At 33.7% G+C, this 27,197-nt stretch overlaps 3 protein-coding genes across 5 annotated transcripts; all 3 read left to right on the top strand.

Annotated features, from left to right (window-relative positions):
* The first annotated feature begins 3,554 nt into the window (after window positions 1–3,554).
* Window positions 3,555–11,010, top strand: LOC124450769 (collagen alpha-3(VI) chain-like). Its single transcript, XM_047001413.1, has 11 exons — window positions 3,555–3,558; window positions 6,486–6,590; window positions 7,055–7,158; window positions 7,260–7,558; window positions 7,715–8,018; window positions 8,369–8,676; window positions 8,773–9,055; window positions 9,144–9,535; window positions 9,648–9,969; window positions 10,118–10,430; window positions 10,544–11,010. The coding sequence occupies exons 3-10, from the start codon at window positions 7,068–7,070 to the stop codon at window positions 10,315–10,317; spliced, it is 2,199 nt and encodes a 732-aa protein (XP_046857369.1). The 5' UTR covers window positions 3,555–3,558; window positions 6,486–6,590; window positions 7,055–7,067; the 3' UTR covers window positions 10,318–10,430; window positions 10,544–11,010.
* A 3,275-nt stretch (window positions 11,011–14,285) lies between these two features.
* LOC124450785 (collagen alpha-3(VI) chain-like) lies at window positions 14,286–19,683 on the top strand. Its single transcript, XM_047001438.1, has 8 exons — window positions 14,286–14,304; window positions 14,372–14,488; window positions 16,220–16,518; window positions 17,016–17,328; window positions 17,550–17,905; window positions 18,209–18,515; window positions 18,669–18,982; window positions 19,073–19,683. The coding sequence occupies exons 2-8, from the start codon at window positions 14,398–14,400 to the stop codon at window positions 19,373–19,375; spliced, it is 1,983 nt and encodes a 660-aa protein (XP_046857394.1). The 5' UTR covers window positions 14,286–14,304; window positions 14,372–14,397; the 3' UTR covers window positions 19,376–19,683.
* An 89-nt stretch (window positions 19,684–19,772) lies between these two features.
* Window positions 19,773–26,569, top strand: LOC124450727 (collagen alpha-6(VI) chain-like). Of its 3 annotated transcripts, XM_047001386.1 has the most exons (13): window positions 19,773–19,970; window positions 20,494–20,579; window positions 20,817–21,120; window positions 21,295–21,652; window positions 21,791–22,095; window positions 22,214–23,171; window positions 23,289–23,381; window positions 23,482–23,774; window positions 23,856–24,144; window positions 24,443–24,807; window positions 24,933–25,233; window positions 25,417–25,730; window positions 26,154–26,569. In XM_047001386.1, exons 3-13 carry the CDS (start codon window positions 21,058–21,060, stop codon window positions 26,430–26,432), a joined length of 3,618 nt encoding a protein of 1,205 aa, XP_046857342.1. In that variant the 5' UTR covers window positions 19,773–19,970; window positions 20,494–20,579; window positions 20,817–21,057; the 3' UTR covers window positions 26,433–26,569. The 3 variants fall into 3 exon arrangements, with proteins under 3 accessions (XP_046857342.1, XP_046857330.1, XP_046857334.1); XM_047001374.1 differs by having other exon boundaries at window positions 22,214–23,381; XM_047001378.1 differs by having other exon boundaries at window positions 22,214–23,381; window positions 24,446–24,807.
* Window positions 26,570–27,197: the final 628 nt, after the last annotated feature.

The raw sequence follows: 27,197 nt of genomic DNA on the forward strand, positions 1-27,197 counted from the left end.
TTTTAGGAACACTGTGATTGCAAACCATCTTTACTTTCTTTGACGCTTGTGGATCTCTACTAGCGTCTTCTGTTCTACGGGTTGGGCGTCGCTTTGGCAAGCGCAGCATCTTCTAATGTTTGGGTTGCTCCTCAGTTCTTGCACACGGAATGTCTTCTGCAAGCACAGCATCCTCGGTTGTTTGAGTTGCCCGTCTATTCTTCCACGCGAAGCGTCTTCTGCAAGCGCAGCGTCTTCCGTCGTTTCGGTTTCCTCAGTTCTTGCACGCGAAGCGTCTTCTGCAAGCGCAGCGTCTTCCGTTGTTTCGGTTGCTCCTCAGTTCTTGCACGCGAAGCGTCTTCTGCAAGCGCAGCGTCTTCCGTTGTTTCGATTGCTCCTCAGTTCTTGCACGCAAAGCGTCTTCTGCAAGCGCAGCGTCTTCCGTTGTTTGGGTTGCCCGTCTATTCTTCCACGCGAAGCGTCTTCTGCAAGCGCAGCGTCTTCCGTTGTTTCGGTTGCTCTCAGTTCTTGCACGCAAAGCGTCTTCTGCAAGCGCAGCGTCTTCCGTTGTTTTGATTGCTCCTCAGTTCTTGCACGCAAAGCGTCTTCTGCAAGCGCAGCGTCTTCCGTTGTTTCGGTTGCTCCTCAGTTCTTGCACGCGAAGCGTCTTCTGCAAACGCAGCGTCTTCCGTTGTTTCGGTTGCTCCTCAGTTCTTGCACGCAAAGCGTCTTCTGCAAGCGCAGCGTCTTCCGTTGTTTGGGTTGCCCGTCTATTCTTCCACGCGAAGCGTCTTCTGCAAGCGCAGCGTCTTCCGTTGTTTCGGTTGCCCGTCTATTCTTCCACGCGAAGCGTCTTCTGCAAGCGCAGCGTCTTCCGTTGTTTCGGTTGCTCCTCAGTTCTTGCACGCAAAGCGTCTTCTGCAAGCGCAGCGTCTTCCGTTGTTTCGGTTGCCCGTCTATTCTTCCACGCGAAGCGTCTTCTGCAAGCGCAGCGTCTTCCGTTGTTTTGGTTGCTCCTCGGCATATTCCATTGTTTGGGTTGCTCATCGATTATTTCAGGTGCAGCATCTGCAAGCGCAGCAGATTTTTTCCAGCGTGTGGCGTTTTCTTTTGTTTGGGCTGCTCATCATTTTTGTAAGTGCAAGCACAGTGTCGTTAGTTATTTTCCTGCTTTAAAGATTTTTGTACTTCAGGTCTAGCGTTTTCTCATTTTGCGAGTGTAATGAATACACTGACTTGTCAGGTTTAAAGATTAATATCAGACAACCAAGAAGAAGTGTGAAAACAAAACAAAGAAATTACAACTAAGATGACAAAGCAATCTTATGAAGAATAATACGATAAATTGATTCAAGATAAAGATTTTATTAACTTTACAACAATATTTTTGTAAATAATAATATCATAGACTTTTCCCTTTGCATGATGGGTTTTTTTTTCTGAAGGCTTCTTGAGGCGGTGGTGTAATTTTGTCTTTCATGTTGTTTTATATTGATGTGTTGCATGGTCTAGCTTGCATGGCATAGCTTGTCTTATATAGTACAAAAAGTCAGGAAACTTTTGATAAACGTAATTTAGACGACATAATGCAAAATATTTTGTCCATTGTTTTCACTTGCACGTGATTTTTCGACCACTTGTGCACAAGTGAATCTGTATAAATATTGCTGTCGTCTACAATCGATAAAAAATCGACGTCAAGTTGGACAAAACCTGGAAAAGTTAGAAATTTTTTTACGGACTTGAAATCTAAATAAATGAGGTTGCGCCACAAGAATGTCTGTTGAGAACTACACCATTAATGACGTAAATTATGGTGCTTCGTCCCATAATGGATCTACACTTGTGTCAATATGTCATAATGGATCATGGATGTTAAGTAACACAAACACTGCAATTGACAACACAGTCACTTGATATTTTACCACTTGAATAACAGACTTACATTATGGTTGTCGTTGGTTACATTATGGTTGTTTTAATGGTTATATTGGAGTACATTATGGTTGTTGTGGATTACATCATGGTTATTGTGGATTTACATTATGGTTGTCGTGGATTATCTCTACTTGGATATATCACTTAAAGGTTACGTTATGAAGAAAGAAGACGACGTTCAGGTGCAATGGTTTTTTATTGTTATATGTTTTATACTTGTAATCAACAATTTTCATGTTGTTTTCTTTTCACAACGCAATGCTATTCTGCGCAAACATTTGCCTCAATATTCGTGTATATTACTTCAATTAAGCATATGTATGAGATTGGCTCCAACTAAACGTTGAAAATCTGTACATGAAGCGAAGAACTATATGTGCATGATTAATTGATTGCACATTAAAAATATGTTCTAAACCCAAAATCCGTCGCGGCAAAATCTAGCGTGGTAGCAGGATGGCGCAAAATAAAATCTACAGCTTGCAGTTTGTCGGTTGATGTTAAAATCGGTTATTTCATGCCACTGTCGATCAGGTTTTGCTAATTAAGAATGAGCGGAAGCAAGAAAATAGAAAAGGTAGCAGCAGTAAGCGACCTAAAATGGCGATAAGCGACCTAAAATGGCGATAAACAACAAATTAAAATTTTTGGTCTTCTTTAAGGATGCATTTTGGTCACCTATTTCGACAATCTTGTAAAGATACAAACAGTTTAAGTTATTCTGTAAATATAACTAAGGCCTCTAAAGTGTAAACATCGTTTTTGTAAAAATAACTGGTAAATTTAGACCAGGTGATCCAAGTAATGCGCATCCTATCAAAGAAACTTTAAATAGGCTTTTCTATAGCTTATTTGATGTCTGAGGGTTTTCCTCCGGCGAAATGTTGAAAAGTTTTCAATACGCTGGTTTCCCTCAAAAAAAGGGTGGCCTTGTCTGGGACCTGCAGCGAGGAATGTATGGTTATCGGGTTGGATTCCCGATCCACTCAGAGCAAGAAAAATGAAGATCAATTAAATTGATTTTCTGTCAGTCAATTCTTTAGAAATTGCTTGTATTGAACATCAAACATATTAAACACTGCAAAGTTTTCCTCATATAGTGGCTAATCTAAAGCTACTTCTAGATCAAATTTTTATGTGGAATTATAACTCGAAGTGCAAATAATTACAAATTATATATACCTATATACATCTAGATGTGTAAAAGTTTTCAGTAAAAATAAAAATCTTGAAAAATCTCAAAATCAGTCGAATTCTTTGACGTTTAAAGATGTATGGGGCATAAAATTTAGCTGTCAAAATATCTATACAGTAAATTCATGCAAAAAAATTCAAATTGCAAAGAGTTGAATTTGGTCAATTTTTGACAGAGTGTTTGTGTTAGTACAAAATTTCCCTTGGTAAAAGCACATATATGACATTAGATTCTTTAGAGCATGCCAGTGTATTTAGTGTGCCACTTACTGTAAAGTTGTGTCAATAAGACTCAGAGCCAGTATGATATGACAAGGTCCAGTGGTTGTGTAGGTCAAATTGGTGTGTAGCTCTCGTCTGACCAAACAATTTGGTAGTATGGTACATATTTGATGCTTCGATTCTATAGATTTTTTAGCTATGTAAATCCAGTTTCAAAGCAATGGTGTTTATGTACAAATATGTTAATATTTTTTGGTCGCCAAGAAAAACATGTATTATATTAGGGGTGAAAGCTGACACATTTTTGCAGTATGTTTGGCTTAAATGAATTGGACAAAATTATAGAAGTAATTGTTCTATTGCTCATTCAAAATATTCTAACCTTATACACAAAGATGTTTCTACTTTATGATAAGCTTTCAATAATTCCCGTAATGTAAACAATATTAGGTGGCGCATTTGACCAATCACTTAAAAGTGTTCCATCAACAGTTTCAATAGTTTGTACTTTATATCCTTCAGGAGCACCTGGTAAACCTCTAGCAATAAAGTTCAAAGTTGAGACGTTCACATCTAATGTCTTTATAACGTCAGACTTGCCAGCGATGGTGTAATGAATCTTGACCTAACATTACAACATCATTAAATATATTAGTAATTATTACCAATGCTTTTGATAAAATGCATGAATCAAACATACTTTTGGCATAACTTCGAGTCAGAGAAGACTTTGCGCAAATAAATTCTGTAAAAGAGTATGTTTGAATATCTCGTATAATATACATAATACAAAGAATATAAGGCCGAGCCTGCAGTTTAATGAACAGCTTTTGCTCACAGTTGTGTTAGACGTAGAGTAATATCGTTATATTTTGTTGTTTATATGGTGGTTGTTGATGTTTGTTTCCAATACAATAAGTTCAAACAACCTTTCTAACGTCCGAAATTTTGAAGTCGAGTTAGACCTTGTTCTTGCTTATCCTTTTCTTTTACCATAAATTAATTTACCAAACTGGGCTCTTTTGAATAAGGGATAAGCCATCAAATGATATAAATTAATATGACGTCTCCTATGACGTCATATATGTTTAAAATATATTACGTATACTGAGGTGACTGATGAACGATAGATCAAAACTTATAAGTCTTGTAAATCATAATTCTCCATATGAATGGTACCGTTATGTTTGAAATAGACGTATCAAAGTCATATCAGGCTTGACAGACTGAAGATTACTCAAACAATTCCTGTCAGTTTGTCATCATTAAAATAACTTAAATAAAACAAGTATTCAATAATCTTCTTTAATTGAACTTTTCTGAATTTTCGATTATCCAGCATAGACTACAATTCTGCCTTGATAAACTACCAAGACGTGCAGAGTTCAAGCATGTAATAGTTGGTTGAATTTTTTTCATAAAAATTTTTATTGCAAATGCTTGAAAAGAATCCAACAAAAACAATGACATATGGGACGAGTTATACGTGCTTTTGGCTACATCATTAATCTTAATTCAATGCACGGCGGGTTCCAAATGCTATGCATTCCAGAGTATTTAGTGATTAACAACATAAATATATGAAGCTTTCATTGACGTAATTAAAGTAAGTAAACACCTTCTTGTGTTTACAACCATTGCAATAGCAAACAACCTTTTTTGAAAAGATAAATTTTTAACTGGAGAGCTCTGCCATATTCAATTCAACATATTTTGGTTTTTCTCGAATGTAGAATGTAAGCATCCTCATTTGATAGATTTTGGATTGATTTTGATTTCACATAAGTAATTTCCTCTCATTTTCCTGTTTAGTTTTTGCATTATTTTCATTTTATTTTAACCTTCTCGGGAATAATCATTCTAAATGAATACTTGAAATTGATGTGATTTGTGGTTACCCTTGCACCGTCATATTGACCTCCAGCCGTCTTAAATTACTTCTAGTGTATCCCTGTAGACTATTGATATCAAATTATAGCTATCGTCTAGATCATACTGGCATTATCGTATGTTATTTTTGCGAATTTTTTGAAAATTTGCTCAAACATTTGAAAATGATAAATCGCGATCGTAATTTAAAGTCATCATTACATTAAAAAAAGGAAAGTTAGTTAGAAATATTATTGATGATTGTCAAGAAATGTGCTGTCAAACTGGGTATGACCTATCCTGTAATTACTATTTATTGATAAAAGACGCGTTGAAATATTTCGTAAATAGTCTTTTTATCCATGACGGTTATCTGTTTGTTGCTTGTCATTAACTTTCCTATAGCTAAAACAAAATTTGACACTTTATTCCTGTTTGTTGCTGGAGTAAAACAAGTCATTTTCCCAGACAACTCGTGAGTGGATTTTTCCTGTATGTCTAAATCTGTAAAATGTTCCAAGTATTTCAAATGTTTTCTTCTCCCACAGACAGTGGAAATAGTTTAGGAAACTATAACCACTTAGTGGCTTGAACCTACATTTTTGACGTATTTTATGTTAAAAAGAAATGGTCAATTTTTTAAGTTTATTTTTGTTTAAGTTTATTTACGCACTATCAGGCTATTGGCATTTGGCAAGTGTTTATTAAACAATGAATTTTAAGGAATTTTCACTTTTGCAAGTGAAATGAAACATAATTTGGGTAAACCGTAAATATGCAGTAATTTACGATTGTTAAAAGAAGAAAACTTTGCCAGTTCTCAGCATGAGCTACAACAGCCTGTTTATTCTAAAAATAAATAACTGTTTATATTAGTATGCGTGTTTTTTTATATTAATTTCAAAATATCTTTCTAAGTTCCAACACAATATAAAAAATATCCCTAAACTTTTCTGATGTTGCAAACTATCGTTTTTACCCCAAATTTAGATGGCATTACACGTAGGGATTACTACGCAGAAATGCGTGATTGGTTTAGGAAACTCTTCATTTTGAGATTTTTCATTTCAATATAAACATGTATGGTAAGCACAATGGCTATTTTGAGTAACTCTAGGCTAGTTTGGTCCACAAAAGTGACGTGTTTCATGAATATGCCACCCATATATGTCATCAGTCGCACCCAAGTATGTGGTAAAGACCTTACAGTGTAAATTCCTTTTAATTGTTCAAATCTTCATTAACCAATTTGTTACCGCGCCCTGTTTCTGCTTAAATAAAAGAGCAACCACAGTACAAACACAACAACAATTCTACAAGCTGAGAGAAACATTTCCACAACAAAAATTCACAGTGAAGTTTAAAGATTATTGCAACCTAATAATAAGGTAATAACAATTTATGTTCTTCGATCACCATGATTTACATTAAATGCTCATGTTAAGTAAAATTTAACTGTCTTTCGTTTAAAAACTCACATTTTAACAATATATTTCACATTAAATGCTTTTCTTTTTAATTTGATTTGTACATGTGTGACCTAACTACACGATGCGCTCAGAGCAGTGATAAATGAAATTGCATATGGTTGAGTTTCATCGGCAGTTTTATTGTCATGAAGATAACCTCCAGCTTTTAATTGCCCTTAGGAAATTTCCCTTCAGTTCTACAAAATTCACTTGTTTTCTTTTTGAAATTACGTTGAACATAATCAATTTTTTTGAGTTTAAAAGTGTTTAAAGACCATCATCATCAATATCACATGGCATCTTTAGCCGTGCTGCTTTTTTTCGCTCGTGTTTGCCTACAAAAAACTTTGCCACAAAGTATTAAAATCCCGATTTTTTTCCAGAGAAGATATTGATATGGCATCATTCATTTTTCTCGCAACATTTCTTTGCTGTTGTCTGAGCAGCCATGCTTTACCTGTAAAGTTTTCTAACGGACAAAATAGTGGTATGTGAAAAATTATTGTATTTTTGTTCTTATATTTGTCAAGACTACTTTCATCCGCGTCTATGTTGTCTTTAATGTTCATTTTCTTTGTTTAAATATAGTCTGCAGTCAAGAACCAAGGGATGTATTTCTTGTCGTGGATGGTTCGGCAAGTATTGGAATGAACCAATTTGAAAGAGTTCGGGAATTCATTTTTCGACTGATCAAAGCAGTGAAAGTTCACAAAGATTATACTCATTTTGGACTCATGCAGTTTAGTACAGAAGAGAAGACAAAAATTGAATTTGGTCTTGACGAATCGCATGATTCTAGTATTTTACTTGACAAAGTACAATCATTAAAGTACCAAAGTGGATCATCAACAAGAACCGGAAATGCTCTAGAAATTGTGGAAAGAGAGGTATTTTGTTAAAATCTTTATCAAATTACTAAGCTGTTTTATTGTCCCTCTGATGATGATAAAATGTTTTATAAATGAAGATTGAAGGAATGTTCAACATACACGCATATAATGATAATATATCGCGTTTTTAAATGAAAATTATGCTTGATATAGATATTTACACCTGGAAAAGATGGCAGACCCCATGTCCCAGACTATCTTATCATATTTACTGATGGCCAAGCAAATGATCGATCAAAAACCTTTAGAAATGCTAAAAAACTCAAGGATAAAGGCGTCAAAATTGTTACTATTGCGGCAGGGAACAAGAAATTAGAATTCTTAAATCAACTTGAAAAGATAGCGAGCACACCTTCTGATGTTTGGATGGCTGACTTTGATAACTTAGATGAAATTGTAAATGTGGTTGCTAAAAATGTTGTCAATGAAGTTTGTCCAACACCTCCCCAGGACTACAGTAAGTTTTTGATAATTTTCAATATAATTATTTTGTTACAGTAAAGGTTTACAGTTCAATTTTATTCCAAAGCCATCATCAGAAAATCATCATAATATATTCGCAGATCAATGTTCGAGTCATTTCGATAAGATATACCTATTAAGCCTTGTCGTCAAATAATGTTCGAGTCGTTTCAGTCCTGTCAATCGTCTTTAGAACGAAAGCTGTTAGGACTTGAAACTCTGAAAAGAGTCAATTGAGACCACTCAAAAAATAACGACTCTAAAACGATTTAGACATAAGAGAAACTGGTTTTACATTAATATACGATAAATAAACGTTTAATTTCTCTTATTCATTTTCAACAGCTACAATGATTTGTTCCCAAGAGCCGCGTGACGTCTTTCTGGTCGTGGATGGCTCTTCGAGTATCGGGAGGACACATTTTGAAAAAATTCGCAGTTTTTTAACCACACTCGTCAAAACTGTGGTCGTCAATGAAAATATGACTCATTTTGGTCTTTTGCAGTTCAGCAGTCGTGAAAAAACAAAGATCGAGTTTTCTTTAGATTATTCTTTTAGAGAAGCAACATTGTTGAATCGTATCAAGTACTTAAGATATCAAGAAGGCACAAGTACTTATACTGGAAATGCATTAAAGATTGTGGAAGAAGAGGTTGGTAGACTACTAAACTGCAAATTATGTTTTTAGAAGAGAAAAATTTTAGTACGGCGACTCCCTTCTTTTGCTCATAATTCACAATTTTTTCAGGTGTTTACGATACAAGGCGATAATCGACCGGATGTTGAAGATATTTTAATCGTGTTCACAGACGGCGCAACACGTGATCAAAGTGTGGCTGTTACCTATGCTGATAAGATGAAACAACAAGGTGTTAAGATTATTGGAATTGCAGCTGGGTCAAAACGTGACCAGTTTAAGCATCAGGTGGAGGAAATTGCTAGCGGACCTGAAGATGTTTTTATGGTTGAATTTGACGAACTTCATAAAGTTATTTCTAAACTTGTCAATTCTGTTTGCAAAGCTCCACCTAGTAAGTAAAATTATTTCGTTTGAAGTAAAATTTTTGATAGGTAAAAACAAGTACATTGATCTTATAATAATAATCTCATTTTTTTTAGCGACAAAACCACCTACAACAACTCGTAAAGCCACCACTACTCTTCCTCCTACAACAACCCCCGCGCCAACGACGACTCCAACACCATCTATATGCCACATTAGGGATAAACGAGATGTATTATTCCTGCTTGACATCCCTAGGCAAGTATCAATCAGACAGTTTCAAATGGTAAAACAATACTTGAAAAATCTGGTGCAGAAAATGCCAATTAAGGACGATCGTTTTATGATCGGAATTATGAATGTCGGAGATAGTGCAGAGCCCAAAATGTATTTGGAGTTTGAAGAAGGTTTAACGCTAAATAAATTGCAGTACAAGATTGACAGATTAAAACGGAAGGGTTCTAGATATGGCTTTAATGTTGCTGGTTATGAACAAGCAGGATACCAGGTACAACTTCATTGCTTTTATTTCTCGAATTTCATTGAATCATAATTTTGTGATCTCTACATAAATATAACTTTCATCAAATCATATTTATCTTGAATTTTTTTGTGTTCAGTTTCACCAGATGAACACGAAGTATAACCGTTACGATGTTGATGACGTAATAATCTCTCTGACAACCCGCTCATTGCGTGACTGGCCGACTTGGGATAGTGACGTCACAAAGGCTTCACGTGATATCCAAATGTTTGCTGACATGCGAACAAAGATAATAACTGTGGCCTTAGGTGACCAGCGTCCTCGTATCTCTATGCAAATGAATCAGATTAAAGTGTTTGATAGTCCACTCATCAAGTCAAGTTATAAAAGACTGGTGAAGAGTGATGCAAAAGTACTTGATGTTATGCATAACATATGTCCTTCTATTCAAACAGGAAGTAAGTTCTGTGTACAACAGAATTTTGATATAAAAGATCCGAGTAATGCAACCTCAGTATTTTTTGCATTTAGGAATACAAATTTAAGACAATGCAACTGGAACTACCATTTAAACATATCCTTATGCTGTGCTTTTTTATACTTTAGCTTTATTTCCTCAGCAAGAATGTGAACGAACACCTCATGACATTTTTTTTGTCGTTGATGGTTCAGCAAGCATTAAATCTCACAACTTTCTTCATGTGAGGAAATTTCTTATGGATCTCCTCTACATGTTACGAGCAGGAATTTCTGATATTAACGTTGGAATGCTACAATTTAGCGAAGTGGAAAAACTGCAGTATTGATGGATCTTAATAAACATCCTTTTATTGAACAAATGAAGAAAGTAACAAAAATGGTTTATCAAGCTGGAACACGTACTATGACTGGTGATGCTCTCACTCTTGTGGCTAATCAGGTTTGTCTATAAAATTATATATGCAATATATTGTTGAATTCAAGTAAATTAATAATTATTTATTTTATCGTACCATTAAACATCCTTTCATCATCGTTTCTAACAATACTTAGGTTTTCAACGGAAATCCCGAAAATGGCGACAGACCAAATGTCCAGAATGTCTTAATTCTATTTACCGATGGAAATGCTCATGACCTTCCAGTTGCTTTGAAACAAGCTAAAGAGCTAAAGTCACGTGGTGTACGCGTGATAACGATTGGAGCTGGAGTGAAGAGGAATATTAAACGATTTGAACACGAACTGAAAGAAATGAGTTCTGATCCACAGAAAGACTTTTTAATGGTTGACTTCAAAGATCTTAACGGATTTGCAAACAAGGCCTTCCCGCTAATTTGTCGTGGCAGGTAGAAAACTAAGAAAGATAATGTGACGGATAGGAATAGAGCTTAAGAATACAAATGTTTTGTAAAATAAATATTGAACAAGATTTGAATCATTAGTTTGAAGATCGAAGTCCACATTCCAAAATTCCATAAAAGTCAGGCGAGAAAAAACTGGCAAACAACCAATAATGTAAATAGTGGGCTCTTCACAAATATTTTTTTATTTATTAATTTATCATATTCATTTATTTATATACTATTGTTTAAAAATATAATAAAGAAATATTATGGAATATTTGCTGTTTGATTTTTTTATTTCAACGAACTCGGTAAACAAAGCACTTATAAAATCTGCATATTAGTAAAATAAAAATCCTATCTCGTACATCCACAAACATCTGCATCTACAAACATGTAACGATACTCCCGGGTCTAACCATTCACTTTAATTTAAAAATCATTAAGAACACCAAGAGTATATTGTGTGCAATACTCGCCATAGCTAAATGTCGTCATAATACGACAAAGGAAGTTTAACTCACGCAATGACACGTTTAACATTCTTGTTCTGATGATCCATTTCAATGAAAATGTGTAATTTCAGAATGCATAGAATTATCCAGTGTTTTTTCTTTTTTCAGATATTTTGAGTTTTCAATGCACCCTGTGTTACTTAAATCTTAAAAACAATAAAAACATTGATAATAGTTTTGTCAATTTATAGTCCCATTACGTTTGACTAGACCATGATGAAACGCACTTACACAGAATGTTCTGGAAAAGTTCCTAAAATATACATTGATTGTTTGTTACCACGACGACTATTGTACATTAGCCGAACTAGCGGATGATATAAGACATTAAAGTAAACTAGTTTAAATGCTTTAAGTGTTTTTCTTTCATTTAATTAACATTATTTGGCAACAACACAACAACAAAAAATTACTACGTGGTATAATATTGGTTGTCAGACAACGATGACGTTTCTGTTTAAGAAATCTACATGGTCATATTGATAGCCATTTTTACGTGGTTTTGACGACTAAATTTCACTCATGTTTACATCAAACAATTACTTCCAACAAAATATATTTATTGCATTTTTTATTTATACCCCAGCTTCGCCGTTTTTCGCTTACCCTGACTATCATGTCCGTTATTATATCAACTGAAAAACTTCCCATTGATATCGCTTTTTTATACTATTTTGCCCTACGAAATGCTTGCTTGTAGAACGAAGAGACTTGAAGTTAAAGAAAGTCATAATCTGAATGCAGTCTTTGAAGTTTAATTTGGAAGTAACTGGAAAAAAATCATATTCTGTCTATGCCCGTGAATGTATTGTCTGCATGACTAAATAACTTGATATCTTTCATATAGGAGTCAATGACTATTGAATTATGTAAATTAATTGGATTGTTGGCAAGCTTAAAACTTATTCAAGAAAAGAAAATTACCTAGCATTGCTGTGGATATGAAAGTCGTTTAGCAGATCTTTACTGTTTTTTTTTAATATTTCTCCATTGATTTCTTGCTATGATAATAAATACTATATGGTCTTCAATATTGATAAGAAAAATGCCGTCAAGCTTAAATTATCATTCGTAGAATACTTTAGATATGATCAGGTTTACAGTCAATAATACTTAACATTCTTTATAAATGTGAAAAAATTTGGTTATAATTTGACCCTTGCACCACAAAATTTTATTATTCTGTCTACGTCGAACTGCATGTCCTGAATGGATGAATAAGTTGATGAGATTAACTGTCAAATGTTTTCACATTAGAAAGTATCAAGGAACATTAAAACCGAGATAAAAACCAGGAAGAAATTTATAGCATAAAATAATGTGACGAAAACTGCGTGATTACCAGGCATTTTTTATTTATCAACTATATGACTTAATTTCTGCAGAAGTTTGCAGTAATTAATAATGGTGAAAATTTTGTTATATACTTAAAATTTAAAATTTTACCTTGAACTTCTAGCTGACACCGCATTTCTATCATTCCACACATTTCGGCAGGGCTTTGGATAATTTAAGACTCTACAAACAACATTTGCTACATAATGGTTGAAAATTGAATGATAGCAATTTTTTTCAGCAACATTGATCATGTTTTTGTTTCATTTTAAGTATAAACTATTTCAGTTCAATTTAATTAATTTGCTGGATTTTTATTTAGTAACTATCAAATACCGGAACATATATACACTTTGTTATTAGCAGTATAAAATGCTTCATATCCTAATTAATTAAAAATTTGGCAGGATTGATTGATGGAAACAGTTTCATTATAAACTAAATAAAATTCAATACAAATTATTTTCATTCATTGTCAAGTGTTTGAATAAAACTTTGGTGTAATATAATCATACATAAATTTGTCATTAAATTGAAGCACTGCCTTCAAGTCTAGAACTCTCTTTATTTTTTTAATTTAATTTACTTCATGACTATGCAAGTCATTTTCCTATTTTAGAATTATCATGCGGCGCGCAATTTGTGAATCGTCATTTATGTAAATTAGGCGTTGTTCAGGTGATGACAGCGCACATGTTGACGCACATCACAGCAATAATATGATAATTTTCTTATAAATTCGATAAATGTTAAAGATATGAGTCATATGAGAAGCCCTGCTGAGTTTTTACCCTGCAGTATATATATTGCATGCTTTATTTGTCATTTAGGATATTAGGATTTCATTCTTACACCAAGTTGGATACTCGCATCTACTCCTGTGTTGGCTAAACAGAATACATTCAAGATTTGGTAAATAAAGAATAAAAGGTTTGCATTTAATTGAAAGCTCTTGTTGCAATATTTTTTTCGTATTTCTAATTATTGTTCGCCACTTCATTCATAAATGTCACATAATATATAGTTGCATGTCTTGATTTCTTCTTCACCACTATTGTCAATAAAATCGTATATGGTTAGTAAGTATAGTGAATTGTACAGGTTGATTACAATTGGATTGAGAATTGATTAGAGATAAAATAAACAATCGCTCAATGATTACTGTTCTTTTATCCTCAAAATTTTGATTGTCCCGTTTTCCATGGTATTAATCGTGAATTACTGGATTATCAATAACATGACAATTAGCAAATATTGTAATATAGTAGAAATGTGAAGCTTTCTTATAACGACAGCGGAAGAATGTATTTCTACTTAAGCATTAACCTGAACGTGATAATTGAGCAAAGAATGATTGCATACTCAGCTTATTGCCATCCTTCAACCACTTCATCAAAATAATTTTACAGTTGAGTAATAATGGCTTTTGTGTATCGTGTTATTAAATTAAACGTCATACTGGAGTTTCATATATGAACTGATAAAGTAAAAACGGAAATGCAATTAACTTTCAAAAAATTTGTATAGGCATTTTATATATAAAGAGTGACTGCATGGAATCTGATTTATTTAACAGGGTTATCGTAGCTCGAAGAAAGAGCTAGCTCAAATAATTTACAAGGTGTGAAAATGCTGAAAAAAGTTCATGTATTTATGTTTTGTATTTTCTTACTTTTTATCTTTCATAGATTTTACTACTGTATTGAACAAACTTATGGATTCAACAAAGATAATTTTTATTCTGTTCGTGATTGGCTCCACATTATGTCTTACCAGTACTGACTCAGTTAGCTCTGGCCTACGAAGTAAGAATATCATGTTTTAAAATTAAAAGTTTCTCAGCAGTTCAAAGTTTAAGCTTAACTATTTCTTTGTTGACCTGCTCAGTATGATTACGTTGATAATGCTTTCGTGTCATTTATTTCACAACTAAATTTGCATTGTTACACAAATCACCGTTATTCGTAGCTACGACATGATGTCGTTATATTATATTAAATTTCATTGGGACTTCATTTCAATTGTAATATAGTGAAATATTTAGCTGTCAACACAAAATTAAATCATTCTTCATCGTGAATACATATTTTACATATTTATAAGGTCACGTCTGAGTTTTGAAAGATTTTTTTAACTTGCGATGTAATTTTTACTACCATTTAAGTATATTTTTATTTTTGCTTCCCTCAAAATGGCTTCAAGCGAAAGCGTCTGCAATTTCTTGCACATTCATGCTTGTCGTCAACAAGCGCACGCTTTTTTTATTGGTGTGCTTATCAAAGGTGCATATATGAAATAAAATTAATTTTGCTCTTGTAGCTTAAAATTAATTGAAAAGTTGAATTTAAGAAAGGAAGATTTATTGCTGAAAAGTCTAAGATTATTACTTTCAAGGATTCGTTATTTTAAAGGAAGAAGAATGTTACAATCATTTCCGTGTGAATCTAAAATGTTACTAGAAAAATCTTGTGTTTATAAATTATTATAATTCTTTCCTTCTGAGCAAACTATTCAAAACAAGAAACGGATACATAGTTGCAAGCTTGAGTTTCTTTCACCAGATTTTATAAGATATTTTTTGGTGAAAGTTATACATTGTACTGCACGTATGTCTGTTTTTATTCAGCAACTAAGTACTTTCTTTATCTATAAAAATTGAATACTTATCATTTCTAGAACATATAAAGGAAAGGATGTTATTTTAATGTTGATAGTTGAGAAATCATAACTTTATGAACTAAAAGTTGCATGATTTGGACTGATTACATTGCTACCTTCACTTCTCGAATAATCATAAAATTTTATTATGTTATATTGGTTCATGTTCATAGAATACGATTGCATTTCAGTATAAAGTTCTTTGTTGCTTTTATTTTTTAATTATTGGCATTCCTGTTTGATCAACATATATATATTTATATATATATAATATTTACATAAAGACTTTATAATAGTCTTAAAAACGGTTCAAGTTTTTTTTTCTATTAGGATAATGTTATTGCTATCTTTTGTCACGTATTGGAATTTCAATATCTACCTATTACTATGGTCTGCTTTAATTTGCCTAAGAAACTTTTACTCATGTTATCTTTTATATCGTCGGCTGTCATGACTATTTATCAAAGCTGTCAGATGTAAACCTATGTTTGGAGAGGGGATCTTAATCAATAGTATCGAAAAGATAACACCTTTTTCCGTTTAAAGAGAGTTAACGACGCCGGTGTCTTAACCTTCATTACAAATGTTGCTTTTTCAGCAACTTTTCTTCTCTTTTATGTCCTGTATATAATATAAAATAAAATTATTTCAGCCCAAGTTTCCCTGCTTCACACGGCCATGCCTACTATATGAACTAGGTAACTAAATCAAAATTTTGGTTTCTTGTATAAAATGACGATATCTATATATTGGATAGTATAGTATAGTATAAAATTTGGATTTTTTTTGCTTAGCGAAAAAATCATTACATAGAAAAAAATTCAAAAAAATAGTATTGTTTTTCCTAATGTATATAGTATCTTGATATTATTGTTTAGAGTGCGTAGAGCAGCCTAGAGATTTGTTTCTTGTGGTCGACGACTCAGCAAGTATTGGTCGCAAATCTTTCAAAAAGATACGAAACTTTTTAACGAAATTGGTGTCGTCAGTTAACATAGCTCGTCATATGACGCGTATTGGCTTGTTGCAGTTCAGTGATGAAACGAACACGAAGATTCGATTTAACCTTGATAATAATCTAACGTCTCAGGAGACAATAAGAAAATTTGAAAATCTGGCTTGGTTTGGTGGGAGAAAGACGTTAACACACCTTGCTCTCAAAATGGTTGCAGACCAGGTGAAGATGATTTTAGTGATATTGCATTCTGTGAATATATAGTTATGATTTTAGCTTCATGTTTGTAAATGTAGATCGTCCAGGTTGGTATAGTCCTGAGAAGGACTATTTTTGTTGTTGTTGACTGACGTTTCAACAACCTTAGCGGTAGTCATCTTCAGAGTCAAAGACCCTACCCTAACCTTAACCAGAGTCATTTGACTCTGAAGATGAGTACCGCTAAGGTTGTCGAAACGTCAGTCAACAACAACAAAAATAGTCCTTCTCAGGACTATACCAACCTGGATGATCTACATTTACAAACATGTAACGATACTCCTGGGTTCAAACCATTTACTTTAATTTTAGCTTTGATGCTGCACGCATTTGTTGATTTAGTCTGCCTGGTCAAAACACATGAATTTCTCTTTTTTGATTGTCGTCATTAAATCTGAATATTTTTTTAGATCAATGCAGACGAATAATGACTAAAATTAAGTTTCATCTCTATCGTGTAGGTATACACAAAGACTCGTGGAGATCGACCAAACGTTCCCGATATTGCTGTTGTTTTTACTGATGGCAATTCTCACTTTCCTCGGAAAACGAAAGAACAAGCTCAGCGACTTAAGAATATGGGAGTTCGTATGATAGCAATTGGTGCTGGTAGAAATCTAAAGACTGTACAAAAGAAATTACGAGAAGAGTTGTTAAACATTGCATCCAGCCCAGACGACATGATGATGGTAGATTTTGCTAGTCTAGAAGACATCGTTTCTGACATCGTCAGCAGAGTTTGTCGTGTTATAACGACAGTTGCCCCTACAACTAGTAAGTTAAACAACCAAAGAATTTTATACCATTTCTTAAACATTATAACGTCACTAAATGTGATCTTTGAGCAAATCAACACAAATATTTGACGTCTCGTGAATGCTCAGTTTAACTATTTCTTCATTTTTGAAGATATAATCGTTGCATTACCGCTGAACGTTTTATTATGCTTTTTTGCTTTTGGTTGCTACAAGTCAATATTCATAAATTTTTTTCAGCTACTCCACCCAAAGGGTTATTCGATCCTCATGTTTTAAATAAATGCATTGAAAATGAAGGCAAGGACATTTTATTTCTTGTGGATGGTACAGTAAACGAGCGTATGCATCACAAAGGCTCCCAAAAAGAATTCAAGAAAGTGAAACGTTTCATAAAATCGTTCGTACGTGGATTGAACGATGCACGATTTAGAGTTGGTGTCATGCAATATTCACATGTTAACACTGCAAAAATGAACATTGATTTTATGAGTCCTTTGAATAAAAGAGAATTTAAATTACGTCTCGCTACCATGATACAGCAAGGAGGGTATGAAAGATATACCGGAGATGCTCTCGTTCATGCCAATAAGAAGGTAACTTTCTCAGTTCTGCTTTCGTAGAATCACTTTTTATTAAACTGCATGAGATGATTTGTTTTTCAATCAACTGAATTTGACAACCCTAACTCTAACAATAACTCAATCATAACCCTAAAACTAACCTAACAATAACTCAATCATAACCCTAAAACTAACCCTAACAATAACTCAATCATAACCCTAAAACTAACCAGTGTGATTCATAAAATAGCTCTTCACTTTCAATTATCAAGAAGTGCAAATGATTCAAATAAATTAAACTGTGTCGTAAAAAGTCATTCTGTTATTTTGTTTTAGTTTTATGATTTTGACTCAATGAAACGAAGGGAAAAAAGTCCAAACGTGATAATCTTAATAACACGTGGTATTGCCAAAGATAAGCATCAGTCGATAAGTGAAGCAGGGATGTTAGACTCAAGAAAAATTCGTTTGATTTCCGTTGGAGTTCACTCAAGTTCTTCTGCAATTTATCTTTCTGATTATTTGCATAAATTGGTATCGGAGGAATTTTTATTTATTTTTCCTTACAATACTCTCAAAAAGAATCGTGTATCCATATTCAATGCAATGTGTATGAAAGTGGAGTATGCTCCGCGACCAGGGTGTAAGTATCCTTAACTTTTATACATTTATTCAAATCAAATGTTTTCTGTCTATCGAATATTATTTATTGAACTCTAAAGTCAATTATTCATTATACGTTAACTTGGATTTACGTAATTATTAGCCATTCATTTTAAATTCTCCTCTGTTTCAGTGCCTGCTGAAAGTGCAAAATGCTCACGTGGTCCTCAAGATATATTTTTTGTCATCGATGGCTCAGCAAGCATAAAATATTTTAATTTTGAAAAAGTTCAAATCTTCCTGATGGATCTTGTATCACTTCTCGTTACGGAGTCGTCGCAAATTAATACAGGTCTTATGCAGTTCAGCCAGAAAGAAGTTACAAATGTTGTATGGAACCTAGGGCGTTATTCTGAATATGAAACTATTATGAATATACGTAACATGAAGTATCAAGCTGGGACAAAGACGTATACTGGTGATGCACTGGCTCGTGTCAACGAGAAGGTATTTAAAATATAATTATGATTTAGGTGATCTAGATACGTTTTTTACAACATCTATTTGAACAACATCTTTTTTCTATCCTTCTCTCAGGTATTTACAAAAACCCATGGTGATAGACCAGATGTTCCAGACATACTAATTCTCTTTACTGATGGTAACGCCCATGATAAAAAGTTAGCTCAAGCACAAGCTGATTTCCTGAAAAGGAAAGGTGTTCTCGTGATAACAATTGGAGCTGGAAGTAAAAGTTCTTTACGCATCTTCAGACAAGAGTTAACTAAAATCTCATCTGGTCCTGAATATTCACTTTTGGTCGACTTTGAAAATATTCAATACTTTGCAGAGAAGGTTTTCCCAATTGTCTGCGATTATATGAAAAAGAAAAAACTTTAATTCCATTGAAATCATTGTAAAATATCCTGTAAAATTAGACTATTTAAAGAATATATGATGGCTTAGAGCCGGCTAAATAATCGGATGGTTGCAAAAGAGGTGCATCTTCGTCCTAAAAATTTTATCCCCAAAACTTGGCGGCATGGACGTCTTTCAATATATTTATAAATATGAAAAGTTTGTGCAAAGACAAATGAGACTCACAGCGAGATTAATATTTATTAAATTTATAACTTGTAATCAAATTAATGTTGATGGTTTTAACGCGTTAGTCAATAAAATACCCAGTAACGTGGCCAGGCAGGAGACTTGTTGCAGATATGATATTTATTTTATTTTTTTTACCGTCACAGCTAACATCAAAATATTTGCATAGCGGGAGAAAGACAGGTTGTCAAACTATTGAATATAGTTATTAATTGTTGGTGTTGACTGATGTTATCTTATATATGGTCATAACCTCAAAGGTCGACATCTTCTGTAAATATTACAGAGCTTACGATTTTAATGTAGTGTTCATGTTAAGCTACCACTATCACATAAGAAAAGCGGACTGCAAATATTTGATTGGTATACGAGTGAAGTAATTGTTTAGGTAAGTATCATTATACTCCTAAATGTCTTTATAATATGGCTTAACGATGTGATTATATTGTTAACATATGTTTCGATGATCTTTAATGACGCAAAAATTTTATGTTTAGGAAATTTACTATAGAATATCAGAAGTTTACGTACTTTTCTTTGAATTCAGATTTATTTTTCAATACTATATTAAAAATGACGTTAGTCTTCAAACAAATATTAACATTTATTTGATGGCATTGGACTGGAACCTTCCTTTTTACAGTATCATCAAACCTTTATAATTTCGCTTTATTTATGTTCATTCTCTAAACTGATCTGGTTACAACAGCAAATCATTTGTTCTGCTGTAGTCACAAGGTTTTAATAACAAAGTTTTTCATAACTATCTGGATACTTCTCATGCGTGACGATCACGTGACAGACTAGCTTAAACTGAAACACTTAGCATTAAAACCTATTTTTGAAATGGATTTTAAATCTAGCTACGAGTTATTGATGGCGAATATTGAATTTTTCCTTATAAATAACAGAATGCTGTCACAGTTCCACTGGATAACAGTGGTTATCATCATTGCTACAGTGGGTGTTTATTTTCCTACAAAAGGTCAAACTACAGGTAATCAATTTAATTGAAGTTCTTGTTAACTTTAGCAAAATTACAAATTCTGCAACATTGTTTTTAATGCAGAAGTGTTTATGTGTAGTCAACATATTGTAAATTTTATAATTTCATCTTATATATTTCTCATTCTTAATGCTGGTGTGAAAGCTTGGGTTGAATAGTTTTTTTATGCGGTACAATGTCCGTTTTTTATTATAATAGCATTTCTTCAATACATAATGTTTATTTTAGTGGAATGCCCTCAAGACATTGGATATGATATTTATTTTGTTGTTGATGGTTCACAAAGCATCACTTCCAGAAACTTTCTTCGTGTCCGAGAATTCCTTAGCAGTTTTATCAGCGAACTGGATATTGGAAAAAATGCTAATCAAGTTGGATTGATTCAGTTCAGTGAAGAATTGTTGACCAGTGAAGAATACAATTTAATGATATCCAAGATAAGTTGAAGATAGTGCAAACGCTAAATGAAATGACATATCATGGTGGTCGATATACCTTTACTGGCTCAGCTTTGAAAATCGTTGTTGATTCGGTAAATACACACAAAAACTTTCAGCAACAATAACATAATTTAAACATGTGACCATTTTGTAGTATAGAATAAGTGAATGACTTTGATTGGTTAAAAATGGTTTTGAGTGAATGATTTTGATTAGTTAAATTTGAATTGCCAACTCTTAGAGTGCGTTCCATTTTTATTGTGCAGGTCTTTACTGGAACTGGTGGCGATCGTCCCGAGGCAGATAATCTTGTTGTAATATTTACTGATGGTCAGGCTCATGATGCAGCAGAAGCAAAGGAGTACGCTGAAATACTAAAGAAAAGAGGAGTTAGGATCTTGGGCATAGGAGCTGGACCATACCTCTCAAGATTTATCTCAGAATTGGAACAGATGGTCTCTGGTCCTGAAGATCTTTTCACCTTCACTTTTAAAAATTTAAAAGAAGAAATAGGCCGAGCAATTGCTTCAAATCTTACCGAACAGCTTTGTCTTTTAAAACAAGCAAAAATAACCACAGAGACCGTAACTACTGAGTCAACCATTCCTACGACTAAAGCCACAGGTTTGCAAAAAAATTGGAATTTCTTTTGGTTTCTGCGATCATTTTTATTGAGTAAAAAAAAAGTAGTATTGTTTTGTCAGTTCAATCACTGTACATACAGTTCTCAATTCTCCATTGGCTGTTTTGCATACTTTTTAGGCATTTGTAACTCCAGCTCACCATACTATGACATTTTCATCATGATTGATGGTTCGACGGCTCGAAATGTCTCTTTCAACAAAGTGAAACAATATCTCGTGAACTTTGTTCAAAATGCAAACATTGGTTATTTGCAAAGCCGACTTGGCATCTTGCAGTTCAGTCTTCCACATTTAGCTTCTATCGTGGCAACATTTGGTGGATCACAGGAAAAGAATAATTTATTGAATTATATCGACAATATGCAGTACCAGCAAGGTTCGGGACGATTTACTGGTAAAGCATTAGAGCTTGTTGAGAGACAGGTAAGTTCAGCTCATGTGATCGTTGTCTTTTGAAACAAATTTCGTAGCTCAGAAAACTCTATATGATAGCGTAGTATTAAAATTTGTAATAAAATTTTTAATTATATTTTGTTTCCAGATATTTTCAGAAAATGTAGAAAATCGCACTGACGTTAAAAATATCCTTATTGTAATAAGCTATGGCTCATCTAACGATACAAGTCTTGCTCAGCGCATTGCTGCAAAGTTAAGTAATCGAGTTCATATTTTCATTATTGGTGTTGAATTATCTTCGGATGCAATGAAAGTTGAACATAGAAGTTTGGCTAGCCAGGTTGATGATTTCATTGAAACAACGTTTGAAGAGCTGCCGAAAGTATCGTATGAATTGTTGAGAAAACTTTGTCACAGCACAACATTTTTCACATCACGTGCAAATACCACAAAAGTGGTTGAAACCGCAGAGAGTACAGCAACAGAAGCTTTAACCACAGAGAGTACAACAACAGAAACTGTAACCACAGAGAGTACAACAACAGAAACTGTAACCACAGACAGTACAACAACAGAAGATGTAACCACAGACAGTACAACAACAGAAGGTGTAACCACAGACAGTACAACAACAGAAGCTGTAACCACAAAGAGTACAACAACAGAAGCTGTAACCACAGAGAGTACAACAACAGAAGCTGTAACCACACAGAGTACATCAACAGAAGCTTTAACCACAGAGAGTACAACAACAGAAGGTGTAACCACAGAGAGTACAACAACAGAAGCTGTAACCACACAGAGTACAACAACAGAAGCTGTAACCACAGAGAGTACAACAACAGAAACTGTAACCACAGAGAGTACAACAACAGAAGCTTTAACCACAGAGAGTACAACAACAGAAGGTGTAACCACAGACAGTACAACAACAGAAGCTGTAACCACACAGAGTACAACAACAGAAGCTGTAACCACAGAGAGTACAACAACAGAAACTGTAACCACAGAGAGTACAACAACAGAAGGTGTAACCACAGACAGTACAACAACAGAAGGTGTAACCACAGAGAGTACAACAACAGAAGATGTAACCACAGACAGTACAACAACAGAAGGTGTAACAACAGAGAGTACAACAACAGAAGCTTTAACCACTGACAGTACAACAACAGAAGCTGCAACCACACAGAGTACATCAACAGAAGCTTTAACCACAGACAGTACAACAACAGAAATTGCTATAGCTGATAAAATAACATCAAATACATTAATTACAAAAGTTCCTCCCACTGGAATTATGCAAGTTACAGGTAATGATATTTAGCAAATTACATTTATGCATCATTGATCTATCATTTTACAATTTACTCATATTTTCTTCATAGTTTGCATTCTTTTTTGTAATTGTAGATTGCATGGAGCGTGATATATTTTTGGCCATCGACGGAACAGCAAATGTAGGAGAAAATAATTTCTTGAAACAAGTGAATTTTCTCAGAAAATTTATCGAAAGCGTAAAGTTAGGATCTAATAAAGTACGTGTTGGCGTTCTTGAAATCAGCAATATTGAACAGACTCATACATTGTTTGGCTTCAGCTCATCACAAAATCTACTCGACATTCACAACTTATTAAAGAACGTTCCATATTACAATACACCTGAGCGGCATGTTGGACATGCGCTGAAGATGATCTATAATGAGGTAAATTTGTTTCCATTTTGTAGTTGCATTGTCCAAAGCAGCCAAAACAAATTGGATCGTAATGGTTTATCCTTTAAACAGGTATTTACAGGTTCAGGTGGTGATCGTTTTTCTGTTGAAGATATTTTGATAGTGTTAGTGAATGGTCGCACACAAGATGCTGGACTTGCAAGTGAATTTTCTGAAAAACTTAAAATCCGAGGAGTGAGAATCATAGCTGTTGCTTTGGGAAATGAAACAAGCTCTTTTGAAGATCAGATGGAACTTTTAGCTTCTAGTTTTGAGGATGTACGTCAATCAAGTTTTAACGATTTAAATTCAGTGATGAATTACGTGTTGGAAGATATTTGTACGTTGGTTGACACTACAGGTTAGTTGTGAAAACTCAAGTCCTTTTTTGCAGATATTTTTATAAAAGTGCAAAACGATAAGAGTCATTTCAAATGAATTCACTTCAAAATCAAGAACTTAATATCATTTGCAGATGAATTTTTCAAATCTTGACTTTGAATGATCATGATATTAAGCAAGAGTTTGTTTTTGTTTAATAACATCACAAAAATGTGCCGGATTTATATCTACAGTGAATTTACACTAATGAATCCACCAAAAGGAATTCTTGATAGACTTTTTCTTTTTTTCATTTTTTTCCCATGACTCCATGCAAGCAGCCCATAAAACAACCAATGGCAGGATAACGCTGACAACTGATTCACCAACAAAGAAAAAGTCTTGTAACAGCCAGAAGGCAAATGATATTTTATACATGGTGGACACTACAGCTAATGTAACTGATTTTTGGATGACAAAGATGAAATCCTTTATTTCATACTCTATGAATCGTTTCAAAAAGATCAATCCCTTCACTATGATGGGAATTATGCAATTCAATGGTCAATCTTCTGTGAAAATCATTAAAAAACTTGCTAGAGATTTAATTGGAGCAAATTTAACATATCATTTGGAAAAACTACAGCCGAGTAAAGTATCAAAAAGACTTACAGGTGATGCTCTTGTTGAAGCTGGAAAAACGGTAATATTATTCTTCTTCTTTAAAACAAAATTGTACAAAATGATGGATTTGGTTGAAAAAGACTGTTGTTTTGAATCGTTATTGATTGAGTTTACTGTTTTATTACAGTTTTCATATATGTTTAGTTTTATGAAGTAAATACGAATTATCGTCGCAATGACATTCAAGATGTTATAATTTTATTCACCGATGGACATGCCAACGACCATGAAAAAGTTGTTCAAGAGGTCGATCTACTTAAAGCAAGAAAAATCAAAATAATAGTGATTTCTTTCGGGGAGTTACGTTCTGTTGTTGATGCTGAATGGGACAAGATTGTAAACGAAACTTATCTTTTCATGTCAACACTCGAACCATTGTCTTTTTCATCTCTCTTCAATAGTATCTGGGAACCAATTTGTTCGGAGGTGTACTACAGGAAAAACTGTAAGTTAGTGTGTAGTTTCTCATAGAGATAATACTTATTAATATCAAATAAACTTTTATATCGTTTTTTGTCTTCAGTTCATGCATGTTATCGAAACCAAATAGTACAGAGGAAGAAAAATCTTTCACATTAACTAAATATAAGTGTTATGTTATGTTATACTAAATATAATTTATTTCTAGTTCCACCACCTTCATTTGAATGTAATGATAAACCACAAGACATTTACTTTGTTGTTGATGGTTCAGCCAGCATTAAATATACTAACTTTCGAAGCGTTCGCAAACTTCTCCAAGATTTAGTTGTTCTTCTCACAAGACAGAACAACAACCTACACATTGGGATAATGCAGTACAGTGAAGTGAGTAAGAACGAGAAGATTTTGAAGATGGAATACCATACGAGAGAAGAGATTCTTTACGCAGTTCAATCAATCAAATATCATGCAGGCCGTAAAACTTATACTGGAAACGCTTTAAGCAGAGTCAGCACAGAGGTAAAGCAGTCTTTTGGTACAAGGCATCGTATTCATTGGTCATACATTTTATAATTGTTTGTTCTAGTTGATGGTCCAGGTCAGTAGAATCCTGAGATCGACTGTTGGTGTTGCTGTCGACTAATAATTTGCCATCCTTAGCAGTAATCTTCTTCAGACTGAAATGCCAAAACATCAGTTAAGAAAAACACCAACAGTAAAATGTCTTTCTCGGGATTGCATTAACCTGGAAAAGCACTTTCCAAAAATATATGAAGAGGCTCCCTATTTCAAACCTTGTTTTTTATGCTTTTTATTAAATGATTACATACTGTTGTTGTATGTTTATATTTCCGTTGGTTCTAAAATTTATTCATTGAAAAGTTATCATGCTTGCTACAATAGTTGTTATAAAAAAACTTTACTTATTTTGATTTCTAATAGGTATTCAACAAACACGGAGGGGACAGGCCATTGGTTAATGATACTTTAATTCTGATGACAGACGGCCAAGCACATGATTTATCGCTGGCTCATCAGATGGCAGATGCCTTGAAGTCACGTCGAATAAAGATATTGGGTGTGGCTGCTGGAAAATTAGAACAAATAAAGCACTTTAAAGACGAACTCGAAGAAATGGTGACGAGCAAAGACGACATCATTACTGTAGATTTTGTTGACTTGGCAACATATGCCACCAAATTACTACGTATCACATGTTAATAAAGATCTCTCCTTTTCACATGACATCACATTTTTTACATAACATCGAAAACTCCTATTCTTAAAACGATTTTAGCTTATTTCCTTAGCGTGAAGTATTTTTCTTGAAATTTAACAATGCGTAAAAAAATGATTAATTTGACCGTGTTTACATTTTTGCGTTGAAAGACTGGGGAGGAGGCGTTGGCGAACTCAGTCAATTGAATCAAATTGCATGCATTCTCAGCACGAAAATGTCCTCACGCGTTTCAATAGCTTTGTTTGGCTTCGGTAGAGCTGGTCAGATCCATTTCAAGAATATATATAACAATAAACGGGTCCACCTAAGATTTATTGTCGAAGAAAACACAATTGTTGCTGAAAAATTTGTCAAGGATTATGGTTTGACTGGTACTCAAGTGTGTCATTCTACTGAACTAGCAAATGTTCTTAATGACGAGAGTCTTAGAGCTTGTATTATTGCTACGCCTACAGACAGTCATGAAGCTCTTGTGCTTGCTTGTCTTGATGCAGGAAAGGCTGTATTTTGTGAGAAACCTTTAGCAAACAGTGTGGAAGCAATAGGTATAAATGTTAAAATATACACAGATATTACACGTGTTTAATAGATAGGCAATCAATCTCATGCAAAATGTTCACATTCACTTTTAAAAGGAATAATTTATACTTTTCCATTTTTCCCACTGATAAACAATGGAAAACAAGAAATTTTTTTTATCTTTTTCTTAGCTGACTGTTATGACAAAGCAAAAAGTCTGAAACTAC

This window comes from Xenia sp. Carnegie-2017, unplaced genomic scaffold, assembly GCF_021976095.1.
Source record: "Xenia sp. Carnegie-2017 unplaced genomic scaffold, XeniaSp_v1 HiC_scaffold_13, whole genome shotgun sequence".
NCBI classification, from domain to species: domain Eukaryota; kingdom Metazoa; phylum Cnidaria; class Anthozoa; order Malacalcyonacea; family Xeniidae; genus Xenia; species Xenia sp. Carnegie-2017.

Excerpts from the sequence above, each read along its gene's own strand:
- LOC124450769 (XM_047001413.1), top strand. The coding sequence starts at position 7,068 with ATGGCATCATTCATTTTTCTCGCAACATTTCTTTGCTGTTGTCTGAGC. Across the intron at positions 8,677-8,772 it reads TAAAGATTGTGGAAGAAGAG|GTGTTTACGATACAAGGCGA; the intron begins GTTGGTAGACTA and ends CAATTTTTTCAG. Across the intron at positions 9,536-9,647 it reads ATGAACAAGCAGGATACCAG|TTTCACCAGATGAACACGAA; the intron begins GTACAACTTCAT and ends TTTTGTGTTCAG.
- LOC124450785 (XM_047001438.1), top strand. The coding sequence starts at position 14,398 with ATGGATTCAACAAAGATAATTTTTATTCTGTTCGTGATTGGCTCCACA. Across the intron at positions 14,489-16,219 it reads AGTTAGCTCTGGCCTACGAA|AGTGCGTAGAGCAGCCTAGA; the intron begins GTAAGAATATCA and ends ATTATTGTTTAG. Across the intron at positions 18,516-18,668 it reads GTATGCTCCGCGACCAGGGT|TGCCTGCTGAAAGTGCAAAA; the intron begins GTAAGTATCCTT and ends CCTCTGTTTCAG.
- LOC124450727 (XM_047001374.1), top strand. The coding sequence starts at position 21,058 with ATGACATATCATGGTGGTCGATATACCTTTACTGGCTCAGCTTTGAAA. Across the intron at positions 22,096-22,213 it reads TAGAGCTTGTTGAGAGACAG|ATATTTTCAGAAAATGTAGA; the intron begins GTAAGTTCAGCT and ends TTTTGTTTCCAG. Across the intron at positions 23,382-23,481 it reads TGGAATTATGCAAGTTACAG|ATTGCATGGAGCGTGATATA; the intron begins GTAATGATATTT and ends TTGTAATTGTAG.